This window comes from Sander vitreus, chromosome 16 (assembly GCF_031162955.1).
Source record: "Sander vitreus isolate 19-12246 chromosome 16, sanVit1, whole genome shotgun sequence".
Classification (NCBI taxonomy): domain Eukaryota; kingdom Metazoa; phylum Chordata; class Actinopteri; order Perciformes; family Percidae; genus Sander; species Sander vitreus.
The window spans coordinates 11,192,142-11,212,138 of NC_135870.1; the positions used below are offsets into that span (position 1 = coordinate 11,192,142).

General features: G+C 42.2%; 1 protein-coding gene across 5 annotated transcripts in view; it reads right to left on the reverse strand.

Moving 5' to 3' along the window:
* Positions 1 to 1,491: 1,491 nt before the first annotated feature.
* ctif (CBP80/20-dependent translation initiation factor) overlaps positions 1,492 to 19,997 on the reverse strand; it is a 61,826-nt gene continuing 43,320 nt past the window's right edge. For 4 of the 5 annotated variants that reach the window (XM_078271841.1, XM_078271842.1, XM_078271843.1 and 1 more), the window contains 5 exons: positions 17,120 to 17,723; positions 15,580 to 15,879; positions 11,835 to 11,990; positions 4,933 to 4,986; positions 1,492 to 4,329 (listed from right to left, as the gene is read on the reverse strand). In XM_078271841.1, coding sequence (XP_078127967.1) covers positions 4,108 to 4,329; positions 4,933 to 4,986; positions 11,835 to 11,990; positions 15,580 to 15,879; positions 17,120 to 17,723 — 1,336 coding nt within the window. In that variant the 3' untranslated portion in view covers positions 1,492 to 4,107. The remainder of the gene's footprint in view (positions 4,330 to 4,932; positions 4,987 to 11,834; positions 11,991 to 15,579; positions 15,880 to 17,119; positions 17,724 to 19,997) is intronic. The other variant, XM_078271845.1, reaches the window with a different exon arrangement.

A 19,997-nucleotide genomic window follows, 5' to 3' on the forward strand; every position in this document is an offset into this window, starting at 1 on the left:
TCCATTGCACAGGTAATCTGACCTTTGAACTCTGTATAGGCCTATACTAAAGCAGTGATTGGTTAGTGTTCAGTTATGACATAATGTGCCTGCACATGTGAGGAGTGTGTGTGTGCCCTGGTAAATAAGTGTAGCATTTTGATTGGTTGTGTTTAGAAAAGGAACGCAAGTCACTTCCTGTTTTGTGTCTTAGGTAGAGAATTGTGTGTAATGTTTTGAAAAAAGTGTTTTATGCGATTGAAAACTGAGTGAAAGGCTGAGAAATAGCTTATGGTTTTGGAGATTTGCTGTGTAGTTTTGCACTTTGAGTGAGAGGTTCAAAAACGGTGTGGCATGAAAAGATTTTGTGTGTAAGCAGTTGAAAAAACCTAATAATTAACAGCCCACATATAGCCTCAATTTTTTTTCACTCATTGTGTCACTTTGCTCACAGACAAATAACACCATCTTGATGTAAGGTGATCTGATTCTAAATTGGAGACACAGCTACTGTATCTTACCAGTTTAGTCTCCAGCACCACAGCCAGCCAGCAAAACAGTATCCCTCAGGGCTAGCATGCCTGTTCAACTGTTTTAACTGCACAGCGCCAAATTAACCGTGATGCTAATTGTCAGCCAGTCTTTCTTCCACTATTTGCATGTATTCCTCAATAGGCTCCCCCATACTGTCCCAAGATCAATTTCTATATATATCTATACGTTTTTTTTCCTCACTTCATCTCCTCCTACATTTATTTCACTTCGTCTGTCACCATTTCTTCCCACTTACTAATTTTCTCCTATTCTTCCACTACAGCAGCTAAAGCTTTCTTTTTTCTTTACGCTGCTTTTGCTGAATGAGTTGGTCTATTACTGTAGTGGTCTATCTTCCCTATTGTCCCAGTTTGTATTGTGTTTAAAAGACGGTTACTCCTGTTGTTTGTTTGTGAAACAAAACCATCGTCATAAATCCATCTCTGTCAAGGACAAAACGGAGAATAAGAAAACAAAGCTTCTCATGGTGTTGATGGCAAATTTAAAGTGTGCATGGGATTATGTTGAGTGATGTGGACGAGTGCTGAAGGACGTCCTATAGGTTCTAGAGACAGGGCCCTCAGTGGGGAGGAAACCTTGCCCCGAGAGCTCCCGTTGGGACGCCCAGAGTCGGGGAGCCCCAGGCAAGTGTCAGGGCTAACCAAATGCAAATCACTGGCCAAGGACGTGCTGCAACACACACAGTTGTTACAATTCTGAAGTGTGGTCTCTTTAATGTGTGACCATGTAAAGGCGAAGACATGTAAATGAGGAGTTCCAGTTTGCGCGTGTATGAATTGTTAGTATATAATGACCTACTGTGGTGCAAAGATTAGTTACGCAGTCTCTCTGGTAATGGCAGAGGAAACAGTGTGTGCACCATTGTTTCCTTTGTAATGTCTGATTATCTTCATGGTACCACACTGACTTTGATGTGAAGTGAGCAGACATAAAAACACACCAGTTTGTTCCATCACATCATTTTTTCCATGTTAGTTTATTTTTCAGTTGCTTAGAAAAACAAAACAAACAAGAGCTCACAAGATGATCCACTATTGCCACATCTACAGCTTGTCTGTTTTGCTGACCAGAGCCTTGTTTGTCAATATTCATGAGAATATGCAAATTAATGGGGTGTCTCATTCAATTGTCGAGTGAATCATGTGACCTGAGCAGAGGGGTCTAAGGGCACGCAAGGTGGGGAAGCCCCCACCTACCCCCATCTGCTGTGAGAGCGAGTCGCTCTTTGCATAATGGAAACGCACCGATGGGTATTTTTCTTTTCATTAACTAAAACATGGTAACACTACACTTACACAGCAAGCTAAGTATCACAAATGTTTCAGATGTCTTGAAAACCCACCAGATGGGAAAGTATATATAAATGAGCTTAATATAATTTAAACAGGAACCTAGAAACAAAATTGCAACAAAAGAGAGAAAAAACAATAAAACATCACTTCTTAAGCAGACACACACTTAATAGACGATTAGGCTGCACCTCCAAAAACATTTGTGAGCTTTAAATCACCCTTCTCCTCTAACTAATCTTCTGGATGTGTGTTTCTACCACACAGGGTTTTTAATTCTTGATGCAAGACAGAGAAAATAATATAAAAAAACAAAACTGCCCACAGAGATTCAATGGGAAACTCAGTATGTGTATGCATATGCATATGTGCATGTATTTTTGTGTGTGACTACTCCCAAACAAAGAGCTACTTCCTGATAGCAATGCATGGGAAGGCCAAACTCTAGCCACACAACCACAGTCTTTCTGTGTGTAACATCTCTGTTGCACGATCAACCTATATTCCAATGATTTTAAATACTTGTAAATATATTGTATGCAGATTATATATATAGAGCCCATTTACAAATGGTACATGATTGGCTTGGTACGTCAAAATCATAGTACACACGTTAGCTGGAATAAGGGTCACATGAAGCTAATGAGGTCATACAATATGATTTCTTCTTTTCGTCATTGTCCTCTTCAAATACACAGGTTATATTAAACACTTGCAAAATGTCCACTGCAAAGTTAGGCTTGAGTAGGAGAAATCTTTAAGAAGCATTTCACTTCTGTTTCTCTGTGTGCCATGCTCTTTTTTTTGTTATCACATCACTATTTTCCTCTTCAAATGGGTTTTTTCTCCAGCAACAGAATGATGTGAATAAGTCCAACTGTTTAGTCCTCAGCATGCCCTCTGCTGCCACAGGCCCTGAAGGCCTCGAAACAAGAGAGCTCTTATAAAGATGGATAAATGACAAGGCCACTAGTCCATTAAAACGTCCTAAAATCCCTTACTATGCTCAACCATTTGTCTCACTACTGAGATTTTTAATATTAATCCACAAGCACTGATTCAAATTCAAACGTTTGCTTTTTTTGAATTTTAAAGCAAAACAGTGCAAAACAAATCAAACCTGTGCAATAAGGCCTACCACTAATACCTCATACATACATTTTATCATAAAAACAAGACTTCAAAATGAACCAACAATAAAAACACTAAATGATTAAAAAAATAATATAATAACATATCAAAGATGACAAAGCATGTACATGCACGGCTTAACAGAGGAGAAGAGACCTTCCCCTGTAGGACAAAAACAAAAGAATTATCAGACAGCAGTGTTTGTTTTAATGCTTTTCTAATGCTCCAACCCCCCTAACTGCAATATTCCTACTGCTTCTAATGATGACAGCGGCCCGAGCTCAGGGAGCAGGGAGCTAGGGTGCCAGAGGGGTGTGTCGTCTCATATGGGCTCAAGCAGCCATCTGCCACCCTACTCTAGCCATCCTGATCCTTATCATCAGCCCAGTCTGGCCCAGCAGGCCCGCTGTCTCATCCCCACAAAAAGGCTTCCAGCTGGGGGGTGTGGAGTGGGGGAGACAAAGGCGAGGAGGAGCCATGGGAGCTGGGGAGCGAGGCCCTTTGACCTGGTCCCTGGCCCGACGGGGCAGACGGCCCAGACAGACAGCACCGTGTCTACTCCCTGCCTCCTCCTCTCTCTTTTATCAGCCACACAGACCCCAGGGGCTGACTGAGAGACCGAGGAGGGGGTGGAGAAAGAGACAGAGTAGGGGAGGGTGGTGGGCAAATGAACACAATGAAGAGACTGACATGGACTAACCTGACCTCCCCCTCCCTCTTCCATTCATCTTTGGGTACAGATCTCTCTATTCCCTACGGGCGGGCTGCTCCTCTCCCCTGTGTGACCCCTCTCTCGTCTGTTCCCTCCTTTATCGCTCAGCAGCCACAGCCTGATGAGCTCCTGGACTCTGTGTAGCCGAGCACGCCTCTACTGGCCATACATACGTTGCGGTTTTCTCAAATGTCTGTCAAATCTGCTTATTATTGTTTGAACGCCATATGTAGTGTTGCCTTGATGGCTCAGGGCTATCGGTTTGGTGGGTGGTTGTGGTAGAAATTAGCAAATTGCACAATTAAGTTCAATATCCACGTCAAGCATGTATTTATTTAGATTAGCGAGTGAGGTTATTAAATTCCTGTGTTTTGGTAAAATTACCACTTTCCTCGGGGCGTCAGGGGGGCTTGTCTCCTTTCCTCATGAGGGAGCTGGCCCCTAGGCATTGGTGGTGAGCTTCTGGATGGTACGGTTGTAGTATTGGGTGGTGAGGGCCTCCAAGGGGCTCCAGCGGTGTGCATGCAGCTCGATGACCTCCATGAGGAGAGAGCGGGTCAGCTGAGATTCGACCGGACTAAGCATCTTGTCCCTGACGGCTGCTAGAAGCTCTGTCATCATCTCTGGGAGCTGCTCCTCCAGGAGACGCCCCATGCTCTGCAACTGATAAGAGGGAGGAAGTGAGGAGGCAGGAGGTCAGAGAAGGTGTGTGTGTGTCCCTGCAAGACACACCATCTGGCACCTTGTTACTGTGGATACAGTCAGACAGCAGTGTGCGTGCGTGCGTGTGCGTGTGTGTGTGTGCGAGAGAGAGTAAGCGAGAGAGAGTAAGCGAGCCTGCTGGCAAAGTAATCAAGGCTGCAAAGGATGCGTTTGTGAGCATGGAACTGTTTGCCAAACAGAGATCACCTGTCTTTGCTCTCTGTTGTTCTGCTCTTCTACAAAGACCCAAATCTGATTAAATCCATAGTTCTACCTAAATTCACGTGCACTACTTTATTATTCATAACCCTGAGGAGACTGTCATAGAATATCAAAGATACGTGTTTGAGATTGTACATACTTGAGACTGTACTGTGCATTCAAATAAAACATGGGCTTTATGGGCTTCAATAGGTGTTGTTGTTAGAATTTGTTTCTGACATACATTTGTTCAGATGTTCTACTGCATGTAATTTTGTTGCCTGGCTTTAAAATTTCAAATCAGCCTTTTGCTTCAAACAGAGGCAAGTATTAACTGTGTGTGAGTGCGTGGGAGTACCATACCTCCATGGAACAGCAAAGGACTGCATCTTCCTTAACATCTGTGGACTCCAAGAGCTAAAAGGCACAAGAACAGACACTATGTGAATATACTGGGACACTGCAAAGCGAAGAGCTGCACAAAAAAGTGAGTGAGCAAACCCTTACAAGGCCTGGCAGCGATATAAATATATGTATTTGGATGTAGACCACATGGGGAGATTAAGCAAATGCAAGTGTTTGTGTGTGTTAATCAGTTCACAAGAGAAGGAAAAAAGAACTAATCCAGAGTGTAAATATTTTCTACATTAACATTTTAAATCTTGGAAGACAACACACCAGGCTTTCATCCTGGCAAGCTAGCTAACCATCAGACATCAAGGCTGGCTTTGTGCACACTGTATGTGGCCAAAAACAAATCTTATAGCTGGTAAACATGCTAGCTGGCTTTCCACCCCCGGCCCCATGCACAGATGGGCATATAACTGGCGTTTTCAAACAATGCAGAGAGCAATGGCGACAGAGGAAGGTCTAACGACAGTGAGCCTCACATACTAGACTGTGAAGATCTAGTGTCAGATTACAGCAGAAAGGAATTTGGTGGATTTTTTTTTTTTCTTTTTTTTTTTTATACTTCTCTCACAAGTCTTTTTCCAAAGTGCTACTTTGATTAACCTGAAGGAGGGAAAGGAAGTAGGGCTGAAACGATTCCTCGAATAACTAATAATTCGATTACAAAAAAATCCTCGAAGCAAAATTCTTTGCCTCGAAGCTTCGTTAAATCAATGTAATTAAGGTTGTACGGCTCACTGTGTTTCCGCACGGAGGATAATTACTAGCGCACACAACAGGTTGACGCTTCTGTTGACACAAGACCGTTTATGTACTGTCTATGCACGAGACTGACGGCCCAGATTACAAATGAACGAAGACGAAAATAGGGTAAGAGAAGAGACAGGCGAGAGAAAACGACAGAAAGTTTGGGATAATTTTAAGCTGCAAACAGGCTACTACATCATCTTTGTAGAAAACATCCAGTCTACTCATCCATTCCACGGAGCGAACCCGACACAAGGTAGCTAACGGTAACTACCGTCTGCTGCTCTCGTCCACCGCGCTGTTTTACACAACTAGCCTACAGCATGCTACTCTGCAAATAGCGATGTTTTACCAACAAGCTAAAACGAAAGCTGTCGGTTTGTAGTCTAACTGTTTATTAGTTTGCTACTAACCTTTGGAAACTTAGCTGCTGCCGGAGACAAACCGGCTCCTCCCCCCAGCATGGCCACTTAATATGCACGTGAATGACGTCAACATGCCGGTGATGTCTGCATTCTTTATTCTTTCTCCTCACTCAGTATTAAGGCCGTTTCACATTGTACGCGGCATGCGCTGCGCTCGCCGCTAGGTTGTCCTATTCACAACTATATTTGTTGTGCTTGCCGCCGGGCTCAGCGCAAATTTACGTCATACATGCGCCAATATTTGAATGCACGTCACGACTGCGTCCGGTGTTTACATCAGACGTGCAGTACATGCGACATTTTGGATACACAGTAGTGATTTGGTGGAGACGACGTTTCTGTCTTTGAAACAAAAGAAAGCCTCGGCACTTGCCCTGGTTGTGAGGAGAAGACGGAGGAAGGCAGCAGGAAGAAGGGTGTGGGTGCACGAGACCCTCAGGTCCAGAGAGCAGTTGGGGGAATTCCGGCTGGTGAAGGAGCTCCGCATTCACTGTGACCGGTTCCAGGGGTATTTTCGGCTCAACAGGGAGCAATTTGACAGTCTGCTGACGAGAGTCGGGCCTACGATTTCCCTGATGCGAACAACATTCCGAAAGCCCATTTCTACAACGGAGCGTCTGGCTATTTGTCTCTCCCTGACGTGTGGCTCCAGAAAAGACAGTATGGAAAAGTACTTCCAAGTACTGTTTTGGTCTGCCCCTGCACCACTTTTGTCTCCTCTCCTTTATGTACCTGTCCCTTAGGTTCTTCCACCTTTTCTTACACTCCTCCTCTAAATAGATGAAGACGTGTAGATTATTTTCATTTCTAAATAAAATGTTGCATTTCAACACTATGTGTCATTGCATGTTTATATACTTAAGTAAGAGGTCTGCAGTCATTGCAGTTGGGTATAATAAAGCTAAGATATGAGCCTACATTCATACATGCATCATTCATTCTCTGGAAAACACTTTATTTAATGCATATATGCAATTAATTCCTCCAAAACCTTTACATCATATAAATATACAAATACAATATTATTATTGTGTAATAACAACTGAGTGTAAATTGTAATTTCCCCATTGGGGATCAATAAAGAGTATAAATTATTTTTTTTAATAAAAAATACAAATATCCTACAAATACCTGTATGGAGCTGTATAATCAACTTGGTATTTGGTTTTCGCAGCTCACAACAGTAGGCTACAGTTCTTCTCAGTTACTTTGGCGCATTTCTCAGATCAGAGATGACAATAATGTGTAACTTTGTCACATAGGGAATAGTGCTCCCTTTCATGTGCATTGCTCATTAGACCATTCATTCAGCTTTCATTAGACCACTTCCAGAGTGAACTGTTAAATATGGACAACATCACAAAGCAGTTTCACTATCTTTGTATAAACAATGGCGTAAGGACTTGTCAGTTTGATTCATAAATACTTGCTTTGGACACATTCATTGGTACTTGCTTTGGACACAAACAAAAGATTTCCAGCAAGATACACGATTTTTCAGGTCAGTCACTATGCGGTGCAGTTTACACCAATTGTAAGAAATGCACTCACTGTTGTGAAAATGCAATTATGATTTGACAAATGCACCAAAGTAACTGAGAAAAAAATGTAACATAGGATTGTATTTCAGTGGAGGCATATATGTTGATTTCACATAGCTAAAACAAACCTGAATTATTTAAATTAAGAGGCTACAATAATCTGCACAGCTGGCATGCCTATTATGGTGAAATATGCTTCCACAGCATAGTTTTGCGTCCGAGGTCTCTGTACGACCTCAAACTTGTGTCGTAGTCTATACAGCTCTGGGAGATCGCTGACGGCCAAAATCAACCTCTCGTCCATGTTCCGTTTGTGGATCCACGTGTATTCTGTGTTTTTGTTGTTGTTTTTTTTCCAGACATGTGAATGCACGTCACAGCGCACCGCGGCCGCTCTTGCGCGTGCCGCGGTCAAAGTTGAACCATGTTGAACTTTGACTGCGGCACGCGCAAGAGTGGCCAGCCGCAAAATGGCGCTTGCGCTGCGCTTTGCTCAGCGGCAGACCAGTTCTTGCGCGCGCAAGCCATTGACAATAATGGGTTACATAGCGCAGCGCTGCCGTTTGCGCGTACAATGTGAATGGCCCTTTAGCCTTCTTAAAATGTGTCCCCCAGAACAGTGTAGTTGAATAGCCCTGCTTTAAGCTTTGTACAGTCACATTTACCCTCTGGTTAGTGAACAGCTCTTTTGCATATCCAGTGCAAAGAGCCAGAGGCAAGAAGGGGAAGGGTGTGAAAAATATTAACATTTGGGCCACCAAAAATGTACTTGGAATTTGGCAATAAAAAATGTTGCTTTTTCAAAAAAAAAAACAACCCATATTTCCTTTTTTTTAGTACACAGCAATAATAAATATTTACTATTGCTGTTTACTAAGTATTTCTTACTAAGTATTTCTTATCCAATTAATCGATGGAATAATCAGTAGAATACTCGATTACTAAAATAATCGATAGCTGCAGCCCTAAAAGGAAGTAACAGGGAAGAAGGGGCGAGAGTGTTTTTGCTGGAGTGATGTCTAATTAAACTTTGGGAGTGTAGACCTGCTGCACAATGAGCAAAATAAAACCTGCAGGGTACAAGCACACAGTTATGAAAAAAATAAGTGAGATCATGGAGGGAAGGATCACCTCCATCTGATGCTGCGATCCACACTCAATGCGAGCTGGCCTGTTATTTCCACGCCGTAAGCTTAATGGTATTCCACCTATCATTCAGGCCCAGCAGTTGCGCAGACGTCAGCTCCTCAGTATGCTTAGACGGGTGTGGTGACAGTGTGGCTGTTTGATGTGAGAACTAAAGTCTCGTCGTTCCCAGAGTAGGAGAGCTATGTGACAAGCAGGATTAGCTCATAATGAGTTCTCTGGGGAGGGCAGGGTGAAGTTTTTGCTCAATACGTTTAAAATGGTCTGATCTATACTCATTTATAATCAGCTCTCCTATACACTGCGATAGCTTTCTTTTCCCTGTCTGTCCTTTGTCACTCTTACACCATAACATACATTAAATCGCTTCATATTACCAGAACTGCTTACTACTTAACACACACACAAAGTCTCTCTGCTGAAGCTGAAAACAGCCAGATCTCTGGTTAGTTACTTCATCAAGAAACAAAGCTCTCTGCACAGGGAAACCTTGGGATTCTGTGTGATTTCCATTTACAGTATACACATTCAAAAGACATTTGATCAGGAATATAAAAAGCAAGAAAAACTAGGACAGCTGTAATCGTCTTGTAGCACTGAATGGAAGAAATGCATTCAACATGACAACTCCTTGAATGACTCAGTGAAGTCTATTCTGACGAGGCTTCATCTGTCCGTCAATTTGACTTCATTACTCAAACGCATGTATATTTGTATATTTTGAAACCTGTCATCATACTGCTGGCTAAAAAAAAAAGTAAACGATGTATGAGTGCTGAGAGAAGAACATGTTTCATCTGGGTACTAATGACACGCAGAGTGCTCACTTTTTTTTTTTTTTTTATAACTACTTCAACTTTAACTGGGTTTCCAATAGTTGCATAGCAACAGCAGGTCTAGCGTCAGGAACAGAACTTCCCTTAGTTACATAACATAACATTACCCTATTTCTGTACTTTACTAACTGCTTAACAAAAAGGCCTACAAACAAAACAAAAAGTAAAATATAAAACACAATTGCTTGATGCTAACAAATATTCAAGTTTTTTTTTAATGAATGTACATGATCACTGTACTAATATATTGTAATTTCTGAGTTGATTGTCTAAGGTTAAGAGGGCCCATGCTGACTTTCAAAGGATACCAAGGCACAATATAAATAGCTCCTGAGGTCACCACCAGACATAGTGTATGTGCATGGCTTCTGCAGTGTACAATTGCAAACCAATACCCTGTTGAAGGCATCTGTGGGCCACATGCAGGTCTTGGCTTCAGTAAAAGATGGTTTTATATGTTAATGTGAGTGCCCTGCTACCTGCCTTCTGATTTTCCATGACTGTTTGGCTGTGCAGGACTGATCCTCCTTAATAAAAAAAAGTTTGATAGTTGTCTTTTGTTAAGTGAGCATGGTAAATTATTAAATTATCATTTATTTTAAGGTGTGCTCCAGTGCACACATAGTCAAGGCTTATCTAACTTAGTGTATCTATGTGGATTGTGGCATTTAAAACAACACTATTGGCTTGTGAGTCATGAATGGATGAGATCACCGCTCACTGACTTGCTCTGTCTATATGTACAGCTGTCATGTATACTCAAACACACTTCCTAACACACCTCAGTTGTTACCTAATCCTGTTCTGCAGGCTACAACTACAGAAGACAGCCGCTGCAAAATGCACTGCCACACAAACGTGCAGGCCCATATACTTTCTTATGCAAACATACAGGCGAGCGCACATTATGGCACAAGGCTTGCAGCTGGAATCGACAACTACATGTTACGACTGGGTAGACAAAACAGCAGATGGATAGAAACCAGAAACAATGGCTCTTGGAAATGGAGATACAAGTATCGCACGCACACACAAACACGTATACAAGTATTACACAAACACACAATTATACAAGTATTTTGACATTGTTCAGGTGTGTTATGATCTCAAGCACCATCAGGCTAAATGTGACACTGCTGATGCTGGAATATGGAGATGTGTTACACACCCTCGGTCACGTTGCGGAGCCCTCTTAACAAGCTGAGATAATGCCCTGGGCATAACTCAGAAAGGGTGTGGATGGCATTAATTGTGTGTTAATTGTTGTGTTTGTGTGCGAGACTTGTGTTGAGTGCCAGAGCGGCAGAGGTGTGGACGTGGGCGGTGAAACTACCCGACACGTGCATCAAACCTGCCATTATTACCGCCTTCTTCTTTACCTCTCAAACTATTCATTTAAACTGTTTTTCACTCCCAGATTCTGTCATCTCTCCTCTCCTTTCTCTTCTACCATCAGTAAACTGCAGTAACTGTCAACCTGACCACAGTCTCCTCCGCTTCCTCTCACCTCTTCTCTCTTTCTCGCTTCCACCCTGACTCGCTTCCCCTTTCAATATTCCATCTGTCGTTAACCACTTCTGTATCGCGGCGAGTCGGCTGTGGCTACCCTATATGGTTTCCATAGTGACCAAGGGAGTGTGTGTGTAAGAGAGCATGACCAGCTGATGAGAAATGAACCTTGGGTCACGCATTTTCCTGGAACTGAGGGGGTCCTGACTGTTTACACCACTAACCAAACCCTGCTGTGGTGTTTGGAGTCTAGACTAGGTCTGGCCAAAAACAGGAAACTTGGTGCACGTATCAATCTGAATGGACAAGATGTACAGACGCAGCTGGATGCTTCCCGTTAACTGGAACACGTGGATAGGGCTGATCAATTGGCAGTTTTGCATTGCTAGATCTATCCCGCTGCAAAATGGTCTGGCTACACCACCTACTTATTCTGGGATAGGGGGAAAAAATGCTCTGGCTTGTTTGTGTTTCTTTAAACCAATCACAACCGTTCTGGATGGCACTAAGCCCAGATAGCGGAGACAGCAAGAGGAGAGGAACATCCAGCGCGTCAGGCTTTATCCCAGCAGTTTACATTGTTGAGCCAGACTAATCAATTGGTAACTGACATACTTATTGATAAAGAAGCTGTAGATCTGGATACAGACCTCTCGTAGGCAGGTGTAGATTGGACACACCAGCACCCTGAATGGCTCCGCGGAGCTGCTCCTCATGGTGCCAAACACCTCACACAAGAAGGTGATGAAACCTAACCACCTCTCCACATCAGACTGCTGGAGCTCCTCTCGACAGGCAAAGTCCCTCTGTGGGGAGGTGAAGATAGGGAAGAAAAACAAATACAGATGTATATTAAGTTTCGAAAATACACTGAAACACGCTATCCAGCTTTTGTAAATGTGTAATACAAGTTCTAAGTAGGCAGTAGGTAGGTAGATAGTTAAGTGTTTCATAAATTCATCAGCAGTGGTGGTAATCACCATCAACATCTTTGCGATCTCCCAGATGGGAGTTTTTGTAGGTGGCACAAGTATTAACCTCGCAGCTTAAAGTACTTAAAGCCAAAAAGCAGTTGAAAAATTTTATTTTAGAATTTCTTTTATCTGCCAGAAGTAGAGGAGAATATGTTAATTTGGTTTAAAAGTGAAGGGTAGTGAACTGTGTCAGTGCTGTAAAAGTGTTGGGGTTAATATGGCTTAATGCGTAATGCGCACTTGTGAAGATGTTATACAGCAGGTTAAACTGAAACTTTATTAAGAGCAACTCACTCTGCTTTTCCAGAGTGTACTGCCTGTTACTGAAGTGCACTAGAAACATGAGCGGCTTAAAGTATATTCTCACCGACTCGTACAACTGCACTGAAGGCCTGCTTGTACACAGACATACACAGAATACGCAGCCTTGAATGGATCCAAAAAATAAAAAACTCACTCACACAGTCAAACACACCACACACAAACTCAAAAACAACTACACAAACCTCTCATACACCTCCAAGTACTTTGCCACTGTATTTGACACTCACAAACAAGCCAGCAAAATGGCAGGATAGACACATTACAAAGCAGACAGAAACAGATGACTGAAGCGTTAGCAACAGAAGCTTATTTAAGAAGAGGATGGTGCCAACAACATTAGCTAGTTAAACAAAAGGCCACATGCTCCTCTCAGCTGTAAATAGGTAGAATCTTTCATAAGTAACAGTCTGACTACGTTTAATGAAAGCAACAACAGACCCTGATGCCTCTCTACACAAAGCGGTTACAGACTAATTGCCCCCATATTGAGATCCAGGGGTCTGGAAGCAACATCATTAATGACGACCTTCATAAGCCCACTTGTGACATTTAAAATGTTTTAAAGCAAAAAGCCAAAATGTCAAAGACGAGGAGGGGGTCCATGCAGGCTGGGAAGTGGGAATTAAAGTGAGAAATAAAAGAGGAGCAGGTGACCACACAGCTGTGAAAAAGGGGGGAATTAATAAAAAAGGGAGTAAAAGGATTAAGGTGGGATTCTTACTGCTGGGTCAGCGATACCAAATCCCAACATCTAAAGAAAGAGGTGTTTTAAGGGAAAAACACAAAAACAGAGAAAAAAAAAAAAAAGTGTAGGAGTGCAGTCGAAAAGAGCTTCTGCAGGAGAAGGAAACAGGAGTAGGAGTGAAGGGAAGGGAAAAAAGGCAGCAGGTGGGCTAACATTTAGACAGTGAATCTCTTTTGAAGACTGCATGTATGTCTCGTTTGCCTTCTAGACTGCCGCTCTGGCGAGGTTTGTCTGACTCAGGATGGAGGAAGGGGTGAAAGGGAGGAGCATGGTTAGAAAGAGAGAGAGGGGAAGTGTGCAGGGAGAAGTAGCGAGGCACTGGCCCGTGTCGTTCTGGGTGAGGGGAGGTGATAAGACGGGGTAGCAATGTAATAGAGAGCTCATGAGAGACGAGGAGGGGAAGAGAGGCTGAGAGCATGTTTTCATCATGGGTGCAAGACTGGAACTGTGCAGTTAGTGAAGGGATGGAGGGTGAAGGAGGGGACAGGCCTCTCTCCCCTGGGTGTTTAGATTAGCTACTTTGCCCACTGACATTTACAACATCACACACACAGTTGGTTTCCACCTGAAAGGGCTTCCTCATAAAACTAAGGGTGAATGAAGCTAATTAAATTACAAGGAGGATTTTGTTAAAACATACAGTATAAAAAATTACTGGTTTGCCAAAATAACATCTACTCTATTAGCAAGCGCTGGTAGCTTAGAAGAATCTTTAAAAGGGCAATTTGAGATCTTGTTTACAGTAACACATACATACAAACAGAGAAAAGCAGCAAATCCTCAAGAAGCTGGAACAAGAGCATGTTTAATCTTTTTGCTTGATAAAAGACTTAAACGATTCAATATCAAAACTGAATACTTTTCTGTTGATCAACTTTGCATTTCAGAACTTAATGTGACTTTATTGTAAATCAACTGTTTCAGACTGGCATTAGTCCCTTGGAAGATCCCACATCAAGCTGTAATGGAGCTATGAAATCCAAATTTATTTATTTATTTATTAAAAATGAAGTTAACATGATCCACTGAGATTCATAACAGTGGTGCTGCACAGATGGGAGTAGAGACAGTCATATAACAGTGTTCAAACCATAGTGTAGCTGCGCTGTCAGCTCATTAACAAGATAACAGCTTAGAGATAGGTAGCCAGTCTCCTACAGCAACAAAGCAGTGGTGGAAAAACTTAAGTCCTTTGCTTTAGTATAAGTCATGGGTCTCAAACACGCAGCCCGTGGGCCAAATTAGGCCCGCGGGATGATATTTTGTGGCCCCCCTACTTGACATCAAAGTTTAGTTTCAGTGCAGCCCGCGCGTTGTTCTGAAACGCACCTTTTTGCTGAGTCGTTGCGTGTGCCGCGCTTCCACGCTTTTATTTTTTTTATCACTTACGGGCTACCATAGCTAGTCTCGTGACAGCTTCCTGCGGCATTTGTTGTCAAGCTAGCCAACCGTGAAGTACCTGGGGAAGTATCAACGTTAGTCACTTGGTTGAAACGTGTTCCGGAGTGACGGAAAATATATGCCATGACCCAGTTCCAGTCATGTCTCTCTCAAAACGTGCCGTGAAGAGAGAGGTTGGCGACGAGCACAGGCAATTTCAGTGAAAGTGGGAGACGGAATATTTTTTCTATCGAGCACAGGGGCACCCCTACATGTCTCATATGCACAGAGAAAGTTGCGGTGTACAAGGAATATAACATCAGACGTCATTACTCAACTAGACATGCTGAGGAGTATACAAAATACCAGGGAGATGAGAGAAAGAACCGGGTCGCCAATCTTAAAAAACGTCTATTGAGGCAACAAGATTTATTTAAGAAAGCAAACAAAGAATACTTTTGTTGAATACAGCCTGACCCACACTCTACCTCAAGCAGCCCCCAGGTAAATTGAGTTTGAGACCCCTGGTATAAGTAGAAAGGTAGGATTTATTGAAGGCCTGCATTATTAGACTGCATTAGTTTTATACCTAGGTGTACTTTATTTAAATGGAAAATTAGTGTATTTTGGGCATTTTTGTGCCACAATTCGTTGGTACTTATTGGCCCACAAATCCCATGCTACTTTGATAAACTAATATTGTCCGGGCTCTAATATTTATCCTACAGCTTTATCTTTTGTCAAACTGTATCTTTGTGAGAGGTAACTATATTAGTTCAGCACCTACAGTCAAGAAATCCATCAATTAAAATCAACTAATTGGGAAGTTAGGGGTGTTCATTTAAAAAAGCAAGGCAGGTCCGTGTTTGTTATACTGAAGTCTGAGTTATGTCAGTAGTGGGAAAAGAATACTGGAGAGAAAAGCTTAAAGCAGCACCTGCAACTAACCGAATCCCTTTCCAGTGCTCTCACCTGCAACATGTTGAGGAGCAGCGATCTGAACTTGGTCCCCTCAACCATGAACAGCGCCATCTTGTCGCAGAGCTTGGCGGCCGTGGCGGCGAAGCTCCGGTCCGACACGGCCTTGAAGTAGATGGTGCTGACCACCTGAGCCAGGGTTTCCTCGGACCGCGCCGAGCACTGCGCCTCCTCCATGAAGGAGGCCAGCCGCTGCTCCACACCGCTGCTGTTGCTCCTCATGCTGTTGAGAAGGTCCACCAGCCGATCCATGCTCTGTGATCCGGAGCCTGCCGCCTCCACACGTGCCTCTTCCTGAGGTGGGAGATGGAAAAAGAACATGAGTGGTGGGTGACGATATTCAATTTCAACATACTGTAGGTTTGACTACAACATAGGAGGTTTTTCAGTGATTGTACAAGTTAAAAAAGCATGAGTATAGACAGTAACATTAATTGAACTGTCAACGTTTAGGTCGGTTTGGTCAAGTTTGCATTTGTGCTACTATCCTTTAGAGTAGCAGAAGAGAGGGGGTGGGGATCTTAACCATTTATCCAAAACCTTTATCTATTTATTCAGTTACTTTTAGCTTACTATTTCAATCATTGCTTTTAATTAATTAATTCATTCATTAATTAATCTTTTTGCTTCTACCTCCACTTCTCTGCTAAAATGTGTTCTGGTGTTATAGCTGACTCCACTATATGCAGATATCTTTCAAAATAAAAATCATAATTTCTGTTTTTTTTTTTCTTCAAATGAATTGAGTACCCCTGGTTCACTGTACTAATGTATTGTCAATGACAAACAGCACATAACATTATCAACATGAGTTCCCAAACCCAATAGATGGTTTATGATGTGTTATATGCTAGGTCTATTTTGGTTTAGTGATCTGTATGAATATTACCATGTTACTAAGAAAGCACGTCATATAACATATTGACCAAATTTACATGAACTCGGGTTAAATATATCTGGAAAGTTATGTGCCAACGGTAAACTATGAAAAAAAAAATTGATGCAAAATAGTAAGTTGCAAAATAAATATATTATTTGCTGGAGTTCAGTACACCCTAATCAAGCAAAAGCTGGCTTCAAGACTGGATTTATTGATTCACTGACGTCGCCGTTTATTAATTCCTGCCTTGCTGCTGGGGAGTCCCGTGCTGTCAAATCAAACCACCACTGGTGGTAATGAGTTAGAGGAGGAAGCTGAGAGCAGCAGCTGACTCGCCAGTTTAGTTCACACAGTGGAAAACATCAAAAAACGGTTACGTTAATGCCACTTTAGTTTCTTTACCTGCTTAGTGAGAACATGTTCTCCCCTCCCTGCCAGTCTGAATGTGTCAATCCGAATGCTTAATAACTAAGTAGGCGAATGACTAAAGCAAGGCAGTGTAAGAAAAGTGTCTATATATTAACGACAGTGCATGTGTGCGCGTGAACATAATGAAAGTAATTATACGACTAAATGGTAGCGTGTGTGTACACATAAACATTAGTCCTGATTGCCTTAATACTGATGGACAGGCACTAAGCAGCTTTTCGGTACCTTGTCCTTTAGTCTCCTCCTCAGCCTCTCCTTTGACGACTGCAGCAAGCTGATTTTGGGCTGCTCCGACTGGCCCTCGCTTGCCTTTCCACTTCCTGGTGGGTGGGGAGATTCCTTTTTAACTGTCAGATGTGGGAAAGCATTTGTATTGGGTGTTGACTCAGGTCTGGGTGATTCATTGGGACTCTTACTGTTGCAGTCTTGAGGTGGTCTGATCTGCTCATCACCCGGTTTTACATTCTCAGTCTCTTTGTCTTTGGTTGTTCTTGGGGGAACTCTATCACCTGCAGCGTTTGTCTGTCCATGCCCCGGACCTTTCTGATTGTGGTGCCAACGCCGGTTCTGGCTGTATCCGTGGTGCGGGGGTCCTCCTTGGCGCTGCCCATGTCCTCCTTGATACTGGCGAGGTGGCCGACCAGCACTACTGTTTCTGTTATCTCCCAGTTCTGTTAAATTCTGCTGCTGTTGGTTTGGAGACAGTTGTTGCGTTTGATCCCTCTGGTGCTGTGGTGACTGTTGTTGTATCAACTGAGGTTGGTTCTTCCCTCCTCCGCCTCCTCCTCCTCCTCCTCCTCCTCCTCCTCCCTCAGGCCGCTGCGGTCTCCTGGAATGAAAGCAGGTTCCAGTTAGCTTCATTGTGATGTAGCAGCAGCTGGCTTGTACCTGAAACTGCTCTGCTACACTCCGACCACCCCTCCGTTTCACACTGGAACCGCGGTCTACGCCTCCTCCCTGCCCCTCTGTCCCCCCTTAAAACTTGTCGTTAGTTTTGTGAAAAGGTTCCATTTTCTGTTTTATCTTCTACTTCTATCTTCAACTCCTTATCTAGTCACAGTGACTAACCAGTGCTCTTCTATAAGTACCATGACAATTCACAACCAGACACAAACCGTGACCTGTTATCTACTGATACGATCTTTAAAGAACAGAAAATGCAAAAGCCCAATGACTGCTTACATGTGGATGCACAGTATGTCTGTTTTCCTGTCCTGCATAGCTCTGTCCTTTTGCTGTACTGGCTCTGGGCTGACAAGTCACTGACATATGGTCCAGGGGATTAGTCACCCTGGCATCGTGGAGGAAACCTATTATCTGCCTCAGCCTGTGAACCAGCACAAACTCAACCAGCACACCTTTGCTCAGATACACTCAACTCTATAAGTGCTTTTTACACTGTGAAATTGTGCAGGCAGATGAAGGGAATTTGCATCTTTTGGCCATAAGAATGTATATAATTAACAGGTTGTCAATCAAGGTTAATGAAACAATCAATTTTATGTTAAGACACTCAAACAGTCAAAAGATGAAAGGTAAGTGACTGAAAGACCGGGTTAGCCAAACTTGTCTGTCAATGAGCCTGTTTCAGGAGTTTTATTCACTTCATTTTACGACCTAGAGACAGCAGATGGAATGTAGTAGTTGCCAAAATCTCATAGAAAGCATATCCTGTCTTTGCTTGACTTAATGTTTTTTATTTGTTTTTTTGAAACAGGACATTAGTGAATGTGTACATAAACACACACAAACCAGCCACAACTACAGTCTAAAAGCATAGCCTTAAGCAGTGATATCATATTAGATTGGCATATGGCATTAAAAATGATTTGAGTGTCTACATACACAATGCCTTTGAGTCCTGAAAAATAAAAAAATTGTTCTGCTTTCATATGGACTCAGTGACAAGGTCACTGGTAAGTTTAAACAAATGCACAAGAGTTCCTTGCAGTCAAGCTTTTCTCCTTCTTGACATACTAGGGACAAGGTTTCTTTAATAAAGCGAGAGTACAAAAAAGGTACACAAAGCAAAGATCTGTGCCATCCACCAGGCTGTCTAAGCCGTGTGGAGGCTGGTTTGAAGAGCAAAGAAAGGCAACATTATTAAACATACTAGTTCATCAATGCCAATACTGCAATGTGGGTTTTCATCAATTCTCAGAAAAAGCCTTTCCTCCCACTTTTCAAATTCAGCAAACTTTCAATAGCTTGATTTTTAGACCAAAACATGGGAAATGAATCAACAGCCCAGACATTTTTGAGACTGCATTACAAAAACACATTATTCTACTATTCTACCTTGTAAAGAAAGAACTGTGTTTACTATCACACTTAATAGTTAAACCTCCTTTGTAAAAATGTTCTTTCCACCCCAAATAAATTAATGTAACAACAACCTTGGGAATTTTCTTTGAGCTTAAAAGATTCCTATGTGCAAGTCAAACAAATTTTAGCAGAAAGACTACAGTACTGATACATGGCAGAGATAATGGATTTTATTGTGCCCGCAAAATTTAAGTGAACCGACCTTTGCAGAAAATGAAAGGATTTTTAAAAAGTGGTAGAAAATGGACTCTGCTCAAACATTTCAGTCGTTGAGGCCTGATCAACAATAATGGAATCCGCAACCACTTCTTAATAATAGAATTAAATAAGTATTAGTAATAATTTTTTAAAGCAAAACGATTGATAGTTTCAGGCTCTCAAATGTGACAATTTGCAGCTTTACTTATAATAATATAATACATTTAATCTCTTTGGGGTTTGGACTGTTGGTCTGACAAAACAGGATATTTGATGATCAAGTCAATTTGGACTCTAAGAATTTGGGCATTTTTGAAAATAATTGGCAGCTCAATCGATAATGAAAATAATTGTGAAATCCTACATGTTTCTTTGATATCGTTGTGAAAAAAGGTTAACTAATCCTAGCAACCGCTACTGCAGCTTCTGTGTCAACTAAAAATGATGGTTTGATGGGTTAAGGGTTTTGGACTGTTGGCTCGGCTGTGCAAAATAATATATTTAAGAAAATGATGAATCGACTGAGAAAAGAATCAGAAGATAGTAAGTTGGTTAGTTGAAGCCCTGGTTCTTTTTTCTT